This window comes from Phoca vitulina, unplaced genomic scaffold (genome assembly GCF_004348235.1).
Source record: "Phoca vitulina isolate PV1807 unplaced genomic scaffold, GSC_HSeal_1.0 scaffold42, whole genome shotgun sequence".
In the NCBI taxonomy this organism is placed as follows: domain Eukaryota; kingdom Metazoa; phylum Chordata; class Mammalia; order Carnivora; family Phocidae; genus Phoca; species Phoca vitulina.
In genome coordinates this window covers 7,689,742-7,711,370 of record NW_022589745.1, presented here as the reverse complement: position 1 = coordinate 7,711,370, position 21,629 = coordinate 7,689,742, and the positions used below count along the sequence as shown (strand labels likewise).

The window sequence follows — 21,629 nt, the reverse complement described above, 5'->3', positions numbered from 1 at the left end:
ATATGGCTGGTCCTCATCATCTCACCAGCTTCTAGCCAGTATCTGGGATACCAAATGTTGAGTGAATCCTTCAACTTAGAATCCAGGAGCATATCAAAATTCTGGTTCTAACGAACAAAAGATCTGGTGAACAAAGAATCTAGTAATAGGGTCGATATCTTTTGAAGATATCTTTACCACTTTTTTTTTTTAATAACAACTTCCTTGAGATAATTTACATAACATACAGTTCACCTACTTAAAGTGTACAGTCCGTCGGTTTCTAGTATATTCACAGAGTTGTGCAGCTGTCACCACAATTAATTTTAGAACATTTTCATCTCTCCCAAATGAAGCCCCACACCCCATTAGCATCCGCTGCCCTCTGCCCCCAGCGCACCCCATCCCCAGGCAACCACTAATCTACTTTCTATCGCTATGGATTTGCCTGTTCTGCCATTTCATATCACTGGATCCATACACTATGTGGCATTTGGTCTGGCTTCCGTTACGTCGTGTAATGCCTTCAGTGTTCGTCCGTGCCGTAGCATCTGTTGGCGCTGCGTTCATTTCTATTGCCAAAAACTGTTCTGGTGTGTGGATAGACCCTGTTTCCTTCATTATTCACCAGTTGATGGACATCTGAGTTGCTCCACATTTTGGTTATTATGAATAATGCTGTTAGGAACGTTTGTGTGTAAGATCTTACACAGACATGCTTCATTTCTTCTGACTATATACCTAGGAGTGGAATGGCCGTCATACGGTAGCATACGCTTAACCTTTAGAGACGCTGCCAAACTGTCTTCCAAAGAGGCTGCTCCATTTCACGTTCCCACCAGCAGTGCGTGCAACCTCACCTTTTATGTACCTGTTAGTTTTGGATATTCAATTTGGAGTCCTACTCAGAAGCAGAGGAAAGACTAGGTGTTTGTAGTTTTCTGATTCTGTGGAGTGAGTTTCTTTGTTAGATTATCTGCTGGTTTTGTGTTGCTTTGTTTACTTGACTACTGGTTCCTGAATCCGTACTAGACCCAAGTAGGTACTTGATAAGTTTTTGTGGAACTGAATCTCCTGTGCCTTGGCCACATGTCAGGCAACTTAGGAAGTTACCATTTCAAGGTCTGCTGAGAAAGAACCCATTTGCTCCCAGCCCATTGGCCAGAAAAACCTGGGCACGGTTGTCTTTAGGTAAGCATGGTAACACGGTGATTTGGGGGTGGGAGGCAAGACTAAACTTTCTGACATTGTTGTTCTGCCTGTGGGTTGTAGCAGGACATTAATAAGAAAACACAAAAGGGATGGAAATTTAGTATTTAATGGATAAATAATAGCCAAGTTAATACACTGCAATTAAACATTTTTACTAAGTTGAATTTTTTTTGAGAAGAGGAACTATATGAGTGATAATACTTCATGAGCTTACAAGGAGAGTCCTATTGCTTAAAGTATTAACTCTCTGTTATGAACAGCCTGCAGTTTGCTGGTATTTTGGCACAAACTGCTTACTGAGTTCTAGTCTTGACTGGATTATTTTGGCAAACCCTGAACTTGCGTTATCTTTGTATTTAATGAAGCATTGAACCATTATCCTTCAGAGAACCAAAGTGATGCCTTCTGCTTATTCTTTTGAGTTACCACAAGGCAGTCAATAAAACACAGCATCAAAACTGAGTGTATTATGTTTTAAAGGTTCACTTGGACTTGCCCTACTTTAAAACTTTTTCTGCAAAGGGAAAAGTGAATTATGAATCCTAACTCAATACTTGAGGGAGTCCTCCTGTTTGCTTGGCATGGTAACATGGCGTCAGACAAATACATATGTCTGTCAACACATATTTATATGCCTTACGGTGTGCCGTGCTTTGTGAGTTTATTCAACCACCTATCGGCCTCTCTGGCCGCCCATTCATCAGTCAGACATTGGTTGCGTGCCTGCCTAGCGTGAGCAAAGTGCTGTCCAGAGCCAGGGGGGGGACAGACAGGGCGCAGCTCACAGGCCTGCAGCCTTCCCATTCTCGCTGATACTCAGGAGCTGTAAAGAGGCGTGTGGCAAGTGCATAAGAAAGGAAGGGATATAACTTTTGGAGATTTAAGCAAGTCTTTATAAGAGGTCATACTGAAACTGGCCAAAGAGAGAGACAAAAGACAGAAAGTTGCGCACCCACAGCAGGGTGGGAGAGGCGGCGTGTGAACAGGGAGCGCTGTGTGAAAGCCGTGGGAAGCTGGTGCTGCGGGGGCGCCTGGAGTAACGGGGGGGGGGGGGGGCGGCGGCATTCAGGCCCTGGCCCTCACACTGCTGAGGCCCTGAGATTACCGTGAGCAGATCTGTTTCCAACCGCTTCCCCAAATCATGTGAATCTTTACATAATAAAAGCAGTTCACGTTTGTTACAGAACATAAAAATAAAAACCTGTAAGCATAAAAAGTCCTTCTTTCCCAGAAACTGGTAATGAAATGTCTCGTTTTAGAGAGAAGCTGCGGGGAGGGGCCCCTGAGCTCAGCTAACAGACTATTCAGTAGTCCCAGTCAGAAGTACGTGATAAAAGCCTGAACTGTGGGACAGAGAGGACCAGGCAGCCTAGGACGAAATTATTCACAAAACTGTCCAAGTAAGAATAGGAAAGGAAAATGGGCATACAGCACAAGGTTGTTTGGTTACTAATTTAATAGCAAAGGAGAAAGGAGTGGTCAGCAGTGTTGATCTGTCTCGCAATGTTGCCACCAAGGTCAAGGAGACAGAATGAAAACCAAGTTTAAGGCTGCAAGTAGTGAGCCCACTCTCAGCACAGTAAGTGTGCAGTGCCAAGTGCCTTGGTAATGTTCAGTAGAGAGACTGAGACCCAGGGCGTAGGCCAGAGACCTGGGGCTGAGCGAGCAGCTTTCCCTGTGTGATTGAGACCGACTCTGAGTGTGTAGAGTGCGGTGAGGGTGAAGAGGGGAGCCCCTAGGCAGCAGCAGGTATTTTTCTAGTCTGTGATAAAAACCGCACACCTCTCTTTAGAAAGATACACCTGCACGCAAAGTACTGCATGTCGTTTTAGAGCTGTCACCAGTAAAACTGACAGCCAAGGGCTAAGACTTCCAATTTGGAGGACAAGCGGAGGAGAAGGAAGTAGTAAAGATCACTGAGGAGTTTTCAGAGACGTAGGAGGAAAGCTGGAAAGAGCCAAGCAGGGAGAAAATGACACAGAGGGTGTGACGCAAATGTCAGAGAGAGGCGGGAGGTCCCCGGAACAGAGCAAAGCCATTAGGAAGCTCGTCTTGCTGGGACCAGCTTCTCCGGCATCAGCCCGAAGTCGGATTGCAACAGACTGATGAATGAATAGAGATAATAAATATTGTGAGCAGTTAATGGGGATGATTCTTCCAAGAAGTTTGGCAGAAAAAGGAAGGCGTCAAAGCCAATAACTTGATGGGGAAGGTCTTTCAGGCTATTAGAGGTAGAATGTGTTAGTGGGCAGGGAGGGATTAACTGTGGCACGCAGTGACTCGAGAGACCAAAGTGAACAGACAGATCTGAATTCAGTAAGCAGTCAGGAGGAGACGGGCCTCAGAAAGGGCAGGGGTACACCCTCAGAGCCCCAAGGGGAGGCCATCAGGATGGGTGGGTGGAAAGTGGGCAAGTTCATGCCGACAGCCAGTCTGCAGGGCCTAACGGGGGCACTGGCGGGGACGTGCTGGTGAGCCTGGAGGAGAGGTCTACAACAGCACAACTTCCGGAAGCTCAGTAGCTGGGGCTGTCTCCTCTCCTCTCCCTGCCAGATGGCCCTTCAGTGGGTCAGCCTTCTTTGAAGCACCTCGCCTGTAGTCCGTCTTGCAAATTCAAAGGTTTCAAAGACATTTCCTGCCTTGGAGGAATTCACTTTCTTCCCCAGGTGGTTTTAGTAGCTCTCAGGGAGCTGCTCATCACGCCGACAAATTTATCCGCTTTGTGGATGAACTCTGGCCTGTTTGTACTCTTCAGCTAATTTTCCTCACTGCCAGTGGATGAGAGTTGAAGGAACACGGTCTTAATATTAGAAGCATTTTTAATCTAATTTTGAAAGCAATTTAATTCCAAAGTTGCACTTAGAAAAAATCTCTTCTTACTCAAGTTGATACATACTCAGATGATGTGGAAGCATCTTTTCATCGCAATACATAGGAATGTCGAATAAAAGGTGAAAGTCTTGCTTTTACCCCCACACTCCCTCCCTGAGGTCCCTCCTGTGTGTGCCTTTCTAGAATTCAGTGACTCCTGTGGGTGCTCACACATGTGCAGCACTAGCAGATCTGGACACGAAGGGGCCCTACTGATCCTGTTGCCGGTGAGCTACTCTTTTCACGTAGCGATAAGTTTAGAAAATTTTTCTTTGTAAGTACATGTAGGCCTCCCAGGAGCTGCATCGCTAGTTCATAAGGTGGATGGGCTGTACCGTATGTAACACTCCCTCATTTTGGGGAGGTTTAGGTTGTTTCTTGTTTTCCTCTTCTCCTTTTCCACAGTTAGAAATCTGTCCACATGTGCAGGGATTTCTTCAGGCTGTACCACCCAGTCCCGGAATTTGCTGGATCAAAAGGTCATGTCGCCCTGGAGAAAGGCTTTGAGCTCTTCGCGCTCTTACCAGAGTGCCTGCTTCCCCACACTTGCAACAACAGTGGATGTTAGGAATCTTTTTAAATATGAACAGAGCTAATAGATGAGGTATCCAGATATCCTGATTGCTTTAGTTCATATCTCCGGAGACACAGGGGCTTTGAGGAACATGCAGACAGAAAGCATTGAGATGGAGTTTTCAGTGACCTGCACAGTCTCTGTAAATATTTGTCAGAGGTATTTGGCTCTAAACAGAGTATTTAACATTTGCTGTTTAGCTGTAGATTCCGTTTCTCCACTGCCTTCCTGTTCTCTTTGGTGTGGACTGTGGGATCGTGGGTCCTTTCTTTTGAGTTAAGTCCTCTGAATGCTATACTAATGCACATGCCTCCACACAGAGTGATTTTTGAAACCTCAGTTGAGGAGCATTATTTCCTGGGGTATATAATAAATATCTAATTTGATGTTTCCCCTTGTACTTCATGCCCATTTTTTTTAAGGTAGCCTTGCTGAGAACTCTGATTCTTTCCCCCACCCCCCCACCCCCACCCCATAGCCATGTCCGTTGTCCTGTGCTCGATAATTCTGTCCTTTCAACCTTCGGAAGGTTGACAAAGGTTGGAAGCCCACATCTGTCTTCTCAGCAGTCCCCACAAAGTGGTGGGGGGCTGTTCATCGTGTGACAGTGACATTTTTTTCCCCTAGAGTTCTTAACCTTCCTTATCGATGTCACACAGCGTGGATTTCTGCATTTTGTTCTTCTGTTACAGTAGACAGTTTTCAGGTGTCTGTCTGCTTCTTAGATCGTCTCTGACCGAATGCATTCTCAGGCAGCTGGCTTAGGTGAGCAGCCACATACCGTAAACTGACTTTCAAAGGGAGGGAAGTAGGACTTGCTTTAATGTAGCAATCTCCGCACTCAGTGCCTGTGTCTGATCTTCTGCCATGGCTCGTTCTAAAACCCCGCTCGTCTCTCCAAGGAGCCCAGACAGAACAAGTTTTTACAAGTGCACCTCGAAAGTACATTGAGAGAAAACCAGAATTTATATACCCTATCATGGAGGAAATAAGGTCATTCTTAAAAGAGTAGTAATTGCCCACAATTTACTTGAAAAGTCACTTTCTTCCCAAATTAGTGTTCGCTGTGTGCCACCCTGTCTCAGTGGCTCCGCAGCCCGTCAGAAGCCATGAAAGAAACGAACAAGAACGGCACGGACAGGCTGAGGAATTTGCTTAGGCTGGCATAACTCACATCCACACTGGGGTCCTTTACACTTCACGTTTAAGCTCTTGCTAAAATAACCAAGCTCAACTAGATCTTCGTTTCACTCCGTCTGTCGTGTGGAAGCTTGTCGTTTGGAAGACTTTGTGGATGCATTTCCCACACAAAACTTTATAAATCAAGTTTGGTCTGACACACTTCTGGAAACCAGAAATTCTGAAATTGGAATCCTGGTTTTAGACTTGAGTCCTCGCGTGGCCTGGGGCGAGTCATTTAGCGCCTCACCTCCCTTCTTGCCATCTATAAAGGATAAATACTTGTGTCTCAGGGATGTTGAAAGGATTAATTAGTTCGTCTGTAAAGCACTTTGAAGATGAAAAGTACTTTAAAAGTGCTTCTTAATAACATTATTGCTTAGAAAAGAGTGCTACTTTTATGCTAACCACTTCACGTCTCAAGTTATATAAAGAAGGCATGTTCGTTACATTAGTAGTCATAAACTGGAGATAAATCTCTCATGGTGCGAACATCAAACATTTCCTGCAGAATTTCAAAGGGGCATCACTTTATCTTGGGGGGCCATTTAGGAGCAGCTTTCTGCTCAGTAATTAGTTATGAAGATCGTATTTCAGGCAAAAGCAAACCCTTCACCCAATTCAGCCATTTTTAAATTCAGTCGGGTTTTTTATAGGTTAACTCGAAAGGGGTACACTCAACTCTAGTTGGTACAAGGAGGATTGGAAAGGGGAGCGTGTTCACGTTTTTTTGGAAGAGGGGAGAGGAAAGAAGAGAGAACCATATTCTTTCCCTCTTGCTTCCTCGGCCCCGTCCTCCCGTTTCCATCATGGGCACCCGTGGGTTCTCCAAGCATTAGAGCTCACGTGGAAACTCACTGCGAGTCTTTGTCTTGAAGCTTAATTCCATTTTTCCCTCCAAACCCAGTTCACAGAAAGGGCCACTGTTCTGATTTTATACTAAAACATTCCTATTGTGACATGCAGTGAAGGGTCACGTGTACAAGACATAGACTGAACGTCTTGATTGTAAAGCCAGGTAGCGTGGTGTTACTGGTTCAGATGGCACAGAAGACCGCGGCGGGGGCACAGACCCTAGAAAAGTGTGGAAAACGTGATCAAGAAATGCGATGAAATTTACATTTGGGGTAAAGTATGATGGGACGAGTAATTCAAGTAAGAAAGTGGAAGGAAAAGGTACCGAGAGAAGGAGCAGTGCGTGAACAGACTGAATCGGATAGAATTTTACCCGCGGTGCTTTCGTTTGCTGTCTGTGGTCAGGCGGACTCATGTTTGGGGGTTCGTGCTGTGGGTGGTGAGTGTCGGCCCGGGAGCTGAGGGCGGCTGGAGAGAGCCTCCGGACTCGCTTGGCACCTCTCCCTGGCTTCACCCGGAAGACCTGCTCGGGGTCCGCTCCCTCGGGGAGGTGGCCGGGTTGCCGAAGCGTGAAGTGCTCTGCTGCCTGCCCGGTGTGGGGCTTAAATAGAAAAGGCTCCAGAAACCTCTGTGCCACTGACCATTACGGTAAATTACAGGCTGCAGAGACCGCGCTCCTTGCCTGTCGGCTTCAGAAGTGTGGTTCAGTGAGATCAGGAGCAGCCTCTGAAAATATATTTGGAAACACCACTTAAGATACTAAACGAGCGGGTGTTTTGGCAGCTCTTTTTACTGTGTGTCTGTCGAGTGTGAGCAGCGACTGTCGGCCCCGATTCGTCGCGATTGCGTTCGGTGAATGCCATTTTCTGTCTGCCCCGCGAGTGTAACAGATTTTCTTCATGTGAGCCATTCTAATTAAAACTTGTTTCAAATGCTAAATCAAAACACACTGCTAATTAATGTGTCTTTCTCTTAAATCTCCTCCAGTAAAACCCTTGAAGATCGTTTGAAACTCGAAGCAAAAAACGGCACGTTGAGCGTAGCAGATACCACGGTCGGCAGCAAACAGCTGACATTCACGTTAAAGAGGGTGAGTTTTCTCACGTGACTTTGGGAATCCAGTCGTGCCGTGCACTCGTCGGACCTCAGCACGGCCGCCCCAAGCGTTTCCCCTGTTGAGGAAGCTGTGTGCCCGTTCTAGCCCTTGTCCTGCAGCCAGAGCCCCTGCGGGGTCGGGAGCGAGCGCTCAGCTTGGCCGAGGCCGGGGCCGGAGCCGGGCTCCTGCTGTCCTGCGGAGACGGGACCCTCGCGCCCCGGAGCTGGCGCCGCTGGTGGTTTCTGGGTCCCTGGGCCGCCTCCGGTGCGGCCTTGCCGAGAGAAAGTCCTGCCTGTCTAGGGCTTATAGAATTCGCGGTAGAATGAAAATAAGATGCCTCTGAAATTACTCATGTTTTGCGAAAAACCGAAGAAGCACAAAGAAGTACTTAACATGTCCCCAAGGTTGAGTCAGGCAGAGGCTGTGAAACTAGATCAATTTATGTTTGATTTTGCCTGTTTATATCATTACAGCAACAACATTTCAACTATTAAATCTCACTTTTAGGAATAATTAGGGATTTGTGTATTGTCTAATAAAAATCTCTTTTGATACTAGGTATGTGATTTATTTAGGTAAAATCTCAGGTTTTTCCAGGATTTTCATATATACTTCTTTTTTTTTTTTTTTTTAAGTAAACTCTACCCCCAACGTGGGGTTCAAACTCCCAACCCCACCGTCAGGAGTCACATGCTCTATCGACTGAGCTAGCCAGGCAACCCTAATAGATACTTTCCAATGTGTGACTAAAATGTAAGGGGAAAGTTTATGCTTTAGTATTATTTACAGTTGTATAGTGGCAAAACTAGGATTAAGTCCCAAATGCAGTTTTCAGGTTTCTTGTACCGCAGTTTCTCATCAGACCCTTGGCCGGGTGTGGGGCTTACACATGTCCGCATCCCCCCCTTCTCTGGGCCAGGCTGCTGGCGACTGTGGGCCAGCAGCTGGAGCAGGACGGAGAAGCAGAAGGAAAGGAAACTTGGGAGATGAACTGCCTGGATCCTCAGTCATACGGGATTGGGCACATGGTGCTGACGTCGTCTGGTGCGGCCTTTCAGAGAGAGGCTGGCCAGAGTCCCTCTCTGGGTGGGGCTTTGTCTGCGGGACAGTCACTGCTGCTTACAGGCTCCTCTGGAGGCTCCTGCCTTTGTGGGGAAGGCCTGGCAGGGCTCTGCAAAACGTGCTGCTGGAGAGGGGGACGTACTCCCGGGAGATGGCTCTCCCAGCAGACCGTGGGGAAATGCCTGGGACTGATGTCCACCCCGAAGATGCAGAAAAGTGCCTAGCTGACAAGCTCCAACACACCCTGTTTATCTTTATCTGGTACATCATTTTCCAAAATTGTTTGGACAGGAAACACTTTTGGGGATACTTTTTAACATGAAGAAACAAAATATTAAATCACCGGTGTTTGTCGGTCTCACAAGGGTCTTGATACCATAGTTTGGTGTGCAGGTTTTCCGAGGATCCCGTTAACAGTGATTGTCAGGTACCTGCTCTGGGGTGTGTGCTGCAGGGACACAGAACACGGGGGTGGTCCTGGCTCCGCAGTTCTCAGTCTGTTGAAAGAGGGACACACCCAGTTAGGTCATTATGGTGGTGGCAGGTGCTCCAGCAGAGGACGGGGGGCTGTGAGAGCGTCCGGGGCCTGACCCGGACAGAGGGGCTAGGGAAGGGGGAGTGATGTGCGGCTTGGGTCTCTAAGTTGAGCGAGAGCCCTGCGGGGTCAGGCAGGGTGCCAGGCGCAGGGTGCCGCTGAGGCAGCGCTCTTGCTTGAGGAAGGGGGAGGCCAGGCGTGCTCGAGGGTCCGAGGAGAGCCTGTGTGTGTAAAACGAGCTCAAACGGAGGAGCGGCGTCGGATGCAGCCGGAACTGCGCAGCTCAGCCCTGGAGGGCCTTGTGAGCAGGCCACAGCACGCGATTAGCCTTGATTCCGAGTAGAACCATGCGAAGCTGTTGAACAGTTTTAGTTAGCAGCAGACCGACCCTCTTTATTTCTAAAACCTGACGAGCTGTTGCGTGAGGAGTGGGCCGAAGGGGCCCGGAGCGGAGGCACTGGGGATGCACTAGGCAGGAGTGGACTGGATGGGATTTACTGGGGCTCTTGAAGGAGTAGTAATAATCAGAAAAAGAACTTAAGGAATTATTCAGAGTCCCAGTTTCAGAGCTTCCTAGAGGAAGGGGACTCATCGGCTTTGTGTCTTACAGATCGCTTTCCTTCCTCACTACTCCCTCGCCTCTCACCTCTTTGATTTCAAAATATTGAATAATACCCGCTGGAGGTGAATACAGAGACTTCTCCTTCAAGAGCAGGATACAAAGGACTATTGTAGGTGCACAGGGTAATATAGACCAGTGTAAAGCAGGCCTCGTGGGTGTCTATAAGGCAATGCCTTTCAGCTTTTAAAACTTCTGCTCCATCAGTGCTTTCTCAGCTTACCTTTTGTGCAATTCCAGCAGCTGAGAATATTTTTTTGAGCTTTGCATTCAAGAGTTCGTACCCTTAGAACCATCAAATGTGATTTTAAAACCAGGCGGCTCTGACCTCCGTGGTGGGTTCTGCATTGGCTCTCTCCTTTCTGAGAACTGCTGCTGACAGCCACGGGCCTCCTTGGGGTGGAGGGGCCCCCCCTCCCCCCTGCCCCCCCCCCCCGACTCTGCCAGCACGAGCGTCAAGGTGGGAGGCATGCCCTCGGAGCGGTCAGCCCGGGAACCTGCGCACTTGCTCCACCCGGGGGCCTGCAGGCCACTTGTCTGCTGAGCCCTTGTCCGGGGTTAACGGCAGCAAGTCTTGGGCTTCTGAGGGGAGTTGGACTTTTTAGAAACAGCCAAAAATTCTTTGGAACCTGTTCTGGAGAATGATACTTAATCGTGGTGGGTTATAATACACCTTCGGCACATGTAACTATTTGTGTGTGTGTTTGGGGCAACATAAATAAATTAATGGCTCTGGCTAATAAACGGCACAGCATTGTGGGAGTGGAGTCCAGGGGCCAGACTGCGTGGCCCGGGGCCTGCGGCAGCTTTGCTCCCTCGGGTGTGATGGGGGTATTCTGATGGTTACAAAGGGGGGTGTTGGGGTTTTCTTTCTCTTTCTCTCTCATGTAATTTTCTCCTTTAGTCCGAACAACAGAAGAAGCAGCAGGAGGCTGAGAAGCTGCACCGACAAGAAAGGAAAACCCTCCGTCGTTCAGCTGGTCACCTGAAGTCCAGACACAGACGCGGCCGGCCGTTTCATTGAATCTGGAAAGCGGTCCTGCACGCGGCTCGGGAGGAGCACCCAAACTGACCATCGCTTAGCACGTCGAACGCAGAGGGACACACGTTAACCGTTCGTGTAAATTCTTGGTACCTGGGCGAGCTAAAGGTTTGGCAGCTGTCGTCACGCCCTCTGCGGCAGACCTGGAAACCGCCCCCCTTCCCCGCACTGTCTGTAAGTTGTTGTCCCCATAAACATTGTCCGTTCCCCGCCCCCCCCCCCCCGTTTTAATCAAGTAAAGCCGGGTGTTGCTTTTCCATCTTGTGAAATGTGTACCATGGGATGGGAGGTTATCCTGTGCTGAAAATGCAGATCGACCATGTTCGAGGCACTGTTTCCTTTCAGTGCTACTGCCCTTCACTGTTGACCCCCAGGAACCCGTTCCTGTGTCACCTGAGTGTCCGTGTTGGCCGTGCTTGCATTTCTACATTGGTAGTTTGTGGCTTGTTTGTGGGGGAGGGGGGGCGGTTTAAAACATATTTTATAAAAAGAATATAATTTTATGGTAATAATAACCTAAAACAAAAATGGAAGCTACTGGTTATTCTCTTAACTTTTCACAAGATTAAATATAGATTTTCCTTTTTTTTTTTTTCTGTTTCTTAAAGTGCAATTTGAGATAAACTGGCTGGAGAAAACATTTATAAAAATAAATACTTTCATTTGAATAGCTTCTTTGAGAAAGATGCATGCTTTGAGTTAATTTGAAAATTGAATTTGGTTTCCCTAGTTCTCAGGTATTAATGTGATTTTGGAGGTGTGTTTCTTTAATCACAACTGGAGCCAGGGCTCTTTGGCCTCTAACTGGAAATGCGGTAAGCACAAAGGGAGAATGTGCTGACGGGACTAGGCTGCGGGCTGTGTAACCGGCCTCATGGACACCCGGATCCGGGGCCCCGATTCAGCCAGGTTTCTCTCCCCTTTTCTTCCTCCTGTCGCAGCGTTGTTCCTCAGCCCTTCAGCTCTCCCCTGCTGTCTTTCCTTGACGTCTTTCCTGTCCTGTCCCCGTCCTATCTCTGTTGCTTCTGTACAGACATGTGTCCACTTCTTTTTTTTTTTTTTTTTGCAGACCATGTGTCCACTTCTGAGGCCTGAGAGGTGCAGTCTGTTTCCAGAAAAAAAGATGTGTTTGTCTGTGGTGTGTGTGTGTGTGTGTGTGTGTGTGTGTGTCCGTCCGGACACAAAGAGGCTTGTTACCTGGGCGCCCACCCAGCTTGTGGTCTGGGACGGAGGCTTCACCTGTTTCCATCCCTGGTGCCACCTGCTCTGCTTCTTCGGCTTCCTATCCCTGCACTCCTTTGATGAGCTGCCTCTTCCCAGAGGAAGGGGCCTCAGCCTTTCTGCACTTGCTTGTCTCTGTGTCCACGTTGATGGCTTCCCTAGAGAGGAGGATTTCAGAAGTTAAGGAAGGACACTGCTGGCTGGAGTTGTTCCCCAGGGGTGAGCGGTTGCGCTGCGGATTGTGTCCTGGGGTCAGGGCCTTTCCCACTCCTACCGGGCCTTCCTGGGCCTCTCTTTCCCTTCCCTGCCTTCTCGGGGGGGCCTCCCTGTGGAGGGGGGAGCCAGTAGGCCGCAGTGCTAACTAAACTCTCCCGGCCCAGGGTTTAATCCCAGCCCCGCTGCCCACCAGTTCTAGAGCCTTGACTGTTTGTTTAACCTCCTTGAGTGTCCGTTCCGCCTATAAAGTGAGCCCAAGACTTCATTTGTGTGAGAGTGAAACAAGGTACTTGGGTGGGGTGAGCACTGAGCGTGGCATGAGGCTCAGGAGTGTTGGTAAAGCTTGTCTCTCACCTGCCGCCCTTCCCTCACCTCGGCACACACCCCTCCGAACTCAGCGGATTTCTTAATACCGAGGTTTTTCTGGGGCAGGGGTACCCCTGGGCTTCTGTTCTGGGAGGTTCCTGAAAGGGCAGGTGGAGGACCTGAGCTGCATCTGTGATGGACGTTCAGGGAACACGTAGTGAACGGAGCTGCACAGAACCCGCTCCAGGCCCCAGAGCCCTGTAACAGCCCCACCTCTTCAGGGTTGAGATGCTTCAAGTACCTGCTGCGGTCCTCGCCTCTCTTTGAAGTACAGGTTGCACACTCTAGCTTGTTTGTTTGTGATGGGTGACTTAGCGGCCTCGGGTGTGGGTCTCCAGACCGGGAAAGTACACGCAGGCGTTTGCACCCGGCCTACGGCTGGGGGCTGGGTTTTCACAACAGGACCATCCCGGGGGCTCCTGAGTGATGGCTTCTCCCCTCATCCTGCTCCAGATCCCCCTCATTCCCTAATATCCCTAGCCTGATGCCTCAATACATTTTTTAAACAACTATTTAAAAGAAAGTTGTTTTCAGCAGTCCAGGCAGTGAGCAGGGAAAGTGGCTGGGGTGTGCGGGGGCATGACGGGACATCTGGGCTCTGGTTGGTTCTGCTCCTTAACCTGGGCGGTGAGGCACTCTCACGACTTGTACACCTTTCTGTGTGCATGTTATACTCCAATGAAGAACTCTTATTAGAAAAGAATTGGTCTATCAAAGTCACTTGTACACATTATAACAACTTACTCCCATCTAACCCCCTGAGATAACTCCTAATAGTATGAGGTATATTTGTTCAAATATTTTTCTGTTTTATGAACAACTATATATACATGTTTTAGTCATCCAATGGGGCTCTTCCTCAGCTTGATTTTTATAACTAATTTTCTCAAGTGTGGACATACAGAGAGAGATGTACTTTGTTCTTTTGTATAAACTTCAGAGTATTTTATTGCAGGGTTGATCCATGAGCAAACTCTTCCCCTATTGATGGTTATGCATAAAAATCCACAGAAAGAACCTTTTAAAAAGTCACATCTATAATAAGTATACCCCAACTTCCTTTTTGCTTCTTTTTTTAAAAAAATGTTTATTTATTTTAGAGAGAGTATGCATGAGTGAGGGGAGGGACAGAGGGAAAGGAAGAGAGAAAATACTCAGACTCCCTACTGAGTGCAGAGCCCAATGCGGGACTCGATCCCAGGACCCCGAGACCATGACCCGAGCTGAAATCAAGAGTCAGATGCTTGACCGACTGAGCCACCCAGGCGCCCATAACCCAACTTATTTTTTAAATGGACATAGTAACTTTATGAAACACCTGTGCGTAGCAAAGCAATCTAAATGTCATTTCCGTTTTTTCTTCTTTTTCTGTATATGGGATTTGAGAGAATTTCAAGTTTTTAGTTAGGATACAGTTTTAGCTTTATCCACCGTTTGTCATAAGAGCAGAAGCAAATATCTTGTAACATAATCGGACTAATCTTAATGACATTCTTTTCAGTATATTTATGGAGTGTGTTATTTCGCCTGCAACTCTAATTATTAAAAAGTTCCTGGGATGCCCAGGGGGGCTCAGTGGGGTAAAGCATCTGCCTTTGGCTCAGGTCATGATCCCGGGGTCCTGGGATCGAGTCCCGTGTCAGGCTCCTTGTTCAGCGGGGGCCTGCTTCTCCCTCTGCCTGCTGCTCCCCCTGCTCGTGCTTGCTTGCTCGCTATCTGACAAATAAATAAAATTGTCATCACTGCACTGACCTTGAAGCTTCTAGAACACTCCAGGCGTTCTCTTAAGCCAGGGCCTTTGCAGATGCATTTCCTCTGCTTGCAGTGTACTTCGTCGGCCGGCTGTTGGCACGTCTGTCACACTTGAGGGTACAACCACCTTGTGTAAAACAGTCATGCCCCCGCCCCCAGCACTCCCCGTGCCTTTACTGCAGCGCGTACCCGACACAGCGTGCTCATAAAAGACTTTTTATTATGGAAAATTTCCAACATACACCAAGGAAGAAAACAGCTTCACGATCTCCTGTGTACCCATCACACGCTTCAGTAATTAACAACAAATCTTATCTTTTTCATCGTTACTCCTACCCATTGGCTCCATTACTTTGAAATATTTTGATTCCAGATATATTATTTTATCCATAAATACTCATACTGCCTTTTTTGTTTGTTTATTGTTTGTCCCCCACCCCACACCAGAATGTGAACTCGGTAAGAATAGGGATTTCTTTTTTGTTTTGTTTTGTTCACTGTTGTACGTCCAGCTCCATGCCTGACACAGAGTCGCTGTCTAATAAATTTGTATCAAATGAATAGTTGAGTTAGATGGAACTTTGGATTCAGTACCAGAGGGGCAGTTCTCCCTTGACAAGAGCTGTTTCCGGGCTGGAAGGCCTCACTGGAGTAGCTCAGGACAGAATAGGGAAGAATGAATCAGAAGGAGGGATGGTAGACAACACTTGGTAGTTTTTGAATATAAGGGAGCAGAAAATAGGACCTGTGAGATCAAGAGAGGGTTTTCTTTAAAATAGAAATCCCAGCATGTCTGCATGTTGCTGGGAATCACCCAGGAAAAGGAAAAAGTGTTGGCGTTAGAGAGGACAATTACTGGAGTGATACCATAAGTAGGTGTAGTAGTTATCTATTGCTGCATAACAAGTTATCCCAAAACTTAGCAGCTTGAAATAACAGAGTTACCTAACAGCTTCAGTGGGTCAGGAATTCAGGAGCAGGCTAGCTGGGTGGTTCGCATGCAGGGTCTCTCATGAGGGTACAATCAAGACATCAGCCAAGGCTACCTGGGCTGGAGGTGTGAGACCTGGGCTGGAGGACCCCCTTCCTCGTTCAGACACACGGCCGCAGGCTGGAAGTCTCAGTTCGTTGCCACATGGACCTCTCCATGGGGCTGCTGGAATATCCCCATGACATGGCAGCTAACGTCCCCAGAGGTATCCAAGGACGAGAGAGACCAAGATGGAAGCCACAGTGCTTCTTATCACCTTGTAGCAGAGGTCATACATCATCACCTGCCCTTTTTTTCCATTTGTTAGGATGGAGTCACCAAGTATAACCTGTGCTCAGTGGGAGAGGAATTAGATGCCATCTTCCGAGTGGAAGGAGCATCAAGTAGGGGGGCCGGGTGAAATAAATACAGGACACCTGGTGAGATTTGAATTTCAGATAAACACGTGACTTATCACAGTGTGTTCTATATGTCATATGGGCCATACTTACATTAAAAAATTATTTGTTATTTATCCAAAATTCAAATTTAATGGATGACCTGTATTTTTATTGGCTAGATCAGGCAACCCTAGAAAGAATTTGTAAACGTAGTTTAGAATCAGCACAGTAGCAAAGGAGGGAACGGGTGTAGTATGCGGATCAAGGTAGTGACCTTCCACAGACACAGGGTGAGATTGTAAGGAGAGAAAAGGCAGAGTACTCGGGGATGTTCAGGGAGGTAGGTGATGGGTACAAATCCTTCAGATAAGGAGCAGAAAACAGGTAGACATTCCCTTCTAATTGCTTCGGTTTCCTCCCTGAAATAAGAAGCAAGGTTATGAACCAAAGTGATCTCCCCTGCCCCACCCACTCCCCTTGTCCTGAATTTCTGTGCTTACACACCAGGCTCACTCTTTGATTCAGAGCCTTTGTTTCGCTTGAATTTCTTAATCTCCAGTGAACTGTCTGTCCTGATCCTTTTTATCCTTCCTACCTCTCCACCCCACCATCGTTTTTGGAGAACACCTGATCGCTTCCTCAAAGTAATAAGACACAGGACCTCGAATTGAGAAGCGTGGGCTCTGCTTTTTCCTTTCCCCTGGTTTTATTGCCTCTCTGGGTTTCCAAAATTCTACCTCAGTAGTTTTCAAATGTTTCTTTGCCCCATGGTAGGAAATATATTTGACATTGTGACTCAGAACACACGTATATCCAAAGTGTTATAAACTGTAACCCATAAAGCACGCTGGGATTTTTCTATTCTATCCTATTGCAGTTCCTTCATCCTCCCCACCTTCACCCATGTAATAGGTTTACACCCATTAAATTGACTTCACAACCCACTAATGATGGATCCAGCCCCAAGCTGAAAATCCCTGCCTACCCTAGGAGGTGGGATTGTATTCTTGCACTACAGGAGCATGGTGCAGAGCCCAGTGAAATTTTGTCTCCCAGATGTGTACTTGTTGCTACAACGTGTAATTGTGATACATTGTGTAGTGAGACCTTTTGCTGGAGCTTCCATGAAATTTTTTTTTTTTTTTTTTTTTTTTTACTAAACGCACAAGATGAATATTTAACTCTTTTTCAAAGCTCTATCATCAGCATCATTTAAATGCTGCAAAAGAGATTTTTTTAAAGGTTTATTTGAGAGAGAGAGAGCCTCACAGATGGGGGACGGAGGGGACTAGCAGAGGAGGAGGGACAGGGAGAGAGAATCTCCAGCAGACTCCCTGCTGAGCATGGAGCCAGACACAGGGCTCAATCTCAGGACCCTGACATCATGACCTGAGCTGAAATCAGGAGTCCGGAGGCTCAACGAACTGAGCCACCCAGGTGCCCATAAATGCAAAGCAGATTTTATAGAAGAAAAGTTTTTGTGCTTTTATAAGAAAATGTGAGAGTTTATAGTTCTTAGGCAAATTTTCAATGCATTAAAAAATTAGGGGTTTTACTTGATTGCTTTGGGTTTGGAAATGATTTTCAAACTACACTTTACCTGTGTAGCCATGAGACTGAAACAAAATTGTGGAGTTGACCGTCTCATTGCTTTTGAGGAAATGTAGATGGCGGGGCTCACAGAACCATTTAACACTTTGTAACAGAGACCTGTTTCCATGTTACATATTCAGTAGGAAACTTGTCTCTCTTTTGCATTTGAGAATACCAAAAGTGATGTATTTTAGTCCTAGAAAGTCCGCAGTAAATGAATGTGTTGAGTCTTGGAGTGACTGAATTCTATTCGTACTTTGAAAGAGAAGAACAAAGCATTAGAAAACAGTATATATATGTAAATATAAATAAGTAGATACTTGATTATTTTTATTAACATCCCTAAAAAGGTTCCCGTATCCAAGTTGGCATAATTTTTTTTTCTCCTCCTTGGGAACATACGGAATTGTCTTATATTTGGAATTTCCTTCTATTTAGGCACAGATGATAACTTGATTTAGGATACTGCACATCTTCTTGAACACGCATGGAAAATCCCAGTCCTAGCAATTTTTATTCTTTTTTTTTTCTAAAGATTTTATTTACTTATTTGACAGAGACACAGCGAGAGAGGGAACACAAGCAGGGGGAGTGGGAGAGGGAGAAGAAGGCTTCCCGTGGAGCAGGGAGCCCAGTGTGGGGCTCGATCCCAGGACCCCGGGATCATGACCCGAGCCGAAGACAGACGCTTAATGACTGAGCCACCCAGGAGCCCCAATTTTTATTCTTGAAAGGCAGTTTTTATGCCCGTGTGAATTTTCCTAAATTAATTAGTGCAATACAAAAGTCTAACAGTTATGTTTGAATGAACTATTTTGGGAATTAGGGTGCTGTCCCCTACTCAAAACATGTACCCTTCCTCACGCGTGAGCACATACTGGGCGGAGAAATTTGTCGGAAGCTATACCTCTGTCCCGCTCTCCTGACGCGGCATGGGGACCCATGATGGTGGTGGGTGCCGGAGGTGGAACTTGAAAGTCGTAGGGCCACATGCCTTCCTGTTGGGTGGGGGGTAGGCTGCCTGTATTTTTCTAGTAGCCTTGGGTTTCTTTCAGACCAGGACAGAATCATGAGCCCCAGACTCAAGACTCATTCAAGTTCAGCCACAGCCCCTGCCTGCTTGGAGTTCCACCATCCTATCCCTGTGAACTCACTGTCCCCTTCGTTTCTGTTTACACACCCAGTGACAAGTCATCTCTCTCCCGTTTCAGATGCTCCAAGTGTGAGTTCAAAACTGGGGAGTTGAAACCTTCCTCCCCACCCACCCCTTCTCGTTCTTCTCCCACCCCTGCTGGTTCTGAGTGTCTCCCCCCTCCTCCTCACGGCCCCCAGCCTTGTCTGCATCCCCCCACAGTCCCTCCTTCCTGCTGGAGCCCACCTTCCAGCCCCCACTCGAGGACCGAGGACCGTAGTTCTCAGGTTGGAAGCTCATCTCCCGATGTTGCCAGATCTAAGACCAGGCTTCTCTGACGCTGCTTGACTCCTTGTCACGTTGGACACTGTCAGGCCCTTGGCCTCCTTGGTCTCTGCCGGCTCCTCAGCCTCACCGCGCACCCAGGTGCTGACGTGCTCCAGGATTTCTTCTTTGAACGCTTCATTCCCCCTCCTCGATCTCAGCTCCTCTGGATCATTGGATCACCTGTCCTGGGTGTTGCCGAGCCACCCACCAAACAGCTGCCCCTCTCGTCTGTGTGGGCCACTGGGACCTCAGGCTCAACGTGCCCCAAACCAGACTCATGGAACGGTTTCTGATTCTGCAGATTTGGAACATGGCAGATGCGCTGATTTGGGCCCTGGTCTGAGAGGCCCTGAGCCACAGCAGCAGCCCCCCGGGCGGCCGCACGGAGGGGCAGACCCTCGTGACTGAGGCGGGAGCAGCTTGGTGTCCGCTCGACCCCGTGTGGCCGCACCACCCCCCGCGAACACCAGGCCGGTGCGCGGCCACCGAGGCCTGGCTCTACCCCGCGGCGCCAGGCAAGCAGCACCCCCTGCGCTCCCGCCTCCCCTCTGCCCTGCTCCCTCCCTCCCTCAGCCCTGCAGCCTCCCCCCAGGGCCTCCTCTGCACAGGGATGGCCGAAGAGCGCTGTGGGAAACAGAGCCTTCCTGAAGAAGGGCTCTCCAACCTGAGAATGGAGTCTGGTGAGTGGAGACAGCAGAAGGAAACCAGGGGGGGCCTGGGTCGGGCCCAGACTTGCCTGGGGCTCAGCTGCCAGTCGGTGGCCAAGTCACTGAACCCGTCTGTGCCTTGGTGTCTGTGTCTGTAAAATGGGTTTAATAGTATCTGTCCCCTAAAGACTTCAGAGGATGTTTGTGAAGCTTAATGAGTGAGGTCCATTAAACCCCTCAGAAGAAAGGTGTAACTAAATACAAAGCACTATTGTAATTAGCTCTCAGGCTCTTTAAACCAGGTCGCATCTTGTTTTAAGAGAGTTACCGTGACGACGGGTTTGTTTGAAAAACACATAAAAAAGGTGTGGCCATAAATCTCACAATAATAAGTAAATTTACTTTGCTGGTTTCTATTGTAATAAAGAACCGTCTAGCTCCTGATCGAGAGGTTCGCACCGCATGGGATGGAGACACAGTCGTGGCTCCCATAACGCTGATCCTATTAGGGTTCTCCAGACACAGAACCCACAGGGGAGAAGAGGCGTGTGCAGAGATTTGCTGTGAGGGACTGGCTGAGATGGTGACGGAGGCTGACAAGTCCCTCGATCTGCTGTCAGCAGGCCGGGGCCCCCGGAGAGCCAGTGTGGTTCCGTCCACATCCGAAGGCCTGAGAAACCGAAGACGCTGTAGTTGCCACCAGAAAGCCAGCAGGCTGGAGACTCAAGAAGAGCCAGAGAAGACCCGTGTCCTCGCGGTGCCATCAGGCAAGAGTCCCCTCTTGCTCTGCCTTTCTCTTCTATCCAGGTCTTCAACTGATTGGACGAGGCCCACCCGCGTCGGGGAGGGCCATCTGCTTTACTCAGGCTTCCAACTCACATGTTAATCTCATCCAGAGACTCCCTCACAGACATACCCAGGATGATGTTTGACCAAGTGTCTGGGCATCCGGGGGCCCAGTCACGTTGACACAGCACATTAACCAGCACAGTGGCATTCACCATGGCCTCACTGCGTGCCAGGCATGGAATTCAGCACACAGCGAGCTCTTGGTCCAACCTTGTTCAATGGATCAATGGATCAATGGACAAATGGGTGTGGGGGAGCTGCTGGATTCAGCCTAGTGCTTCAGAGACCCTGGGCAGTACTTTGGGGCACCGGCAAAGGTTTGGGAGCAGATGTTAATAAACTATTAAAGTTTCAGGTAGAAAGATGAGGCTACAAATGGGATGGAGGGGCCAGGGGACAGACTCGGCTGAGGGCCATGGGCACCCAGCCAGTTTTCCCAGCAGAGGCTTCTTGCAGATGAGAAGCCGCCGGGGCAGCAGTGAGAGGCAGAAGACGAGGAGTGAGGAGAGGGAGACGGGCCAGCAGCCCAGGGGAGGGGAGTGGGCATCCGGAGGTGGAGAGGGAGGGAGGCCTCGTCCTCAGGTTGGGCTCCTGGTCAACAGGGCCCGGCTGACCGGCTGCTCTCATGAACGGTAGATTGTTCCAGGCCTGTGGGCTTCTCTGCACCTAGGAGAGGCTATCCCTCTCAGCAGAGGGGGGTGGAGGGTGGGTCTTCGAAGCATCACTTAAGAAATGTCTGCTGGGAAATAATTATTTCCCCTCAGGGTTTGGCCTAGCAAGCAGGGTCACTGCCTTTTATGTAGTCAAGTGCAGCCCCACATGAAGAACACGCAGCATGTTCTCCTTTCTTCATGGAGAGTCGGAGGCAGGATCTACGTTAGGTGGAAAGACTCAGGTATGGGGGTGAAAACTGGCCAGCTCGCCCTCGGCCTGGGGAGTCTCCAGGGGCCACACCACCCAGGGGTTCTGTCCCTACCTCCTGGCTCTCTGTTCTTCAGTTTTTGCTACTACTTTGTAGACCTTAGCTATTCCGTTCCCCAGGCCATCCACCCGCTTTACCCTTAACCTTCAAGGGAGCCACTTGCAGCCCCAGCAGGTAGGTCCCAGGAGGTCGGCCCTATCTGTTGGTTC

General features: G+C 48.5%; 1 protein-coding gene across 1 annotated transcript in view; it reads left to right on the top strand.

Annotated features, from left to right (window-relative positions):
- The window catches only part of NOL10 (nucleolar protein 10), an 83,694-nt gene extending 72,042 nt beyond the window's left edge, over positions 1 to 11,652 (top strand). Inside the window, exons 20-21 of the mRNA XM_032430060.1 lie at positions 7,658 to 7,760; positions 10,887 to 11,652. Coding sequence (XP_032285951.1) covers positions 7,658 to 7,760; positions 10,887 to 11,006 — 223 coding nt within the window. The 3' untranslated portion in view covers positions 11,007 to 11,652. The remainder of the gene's footprint in view (positions 1 to 7,657; positions 7,761 to 10,886) is intronic.
- The last annotated feature ends 9,977 nt before the right edge of the window (positions 11,653 to 21,629 follow it).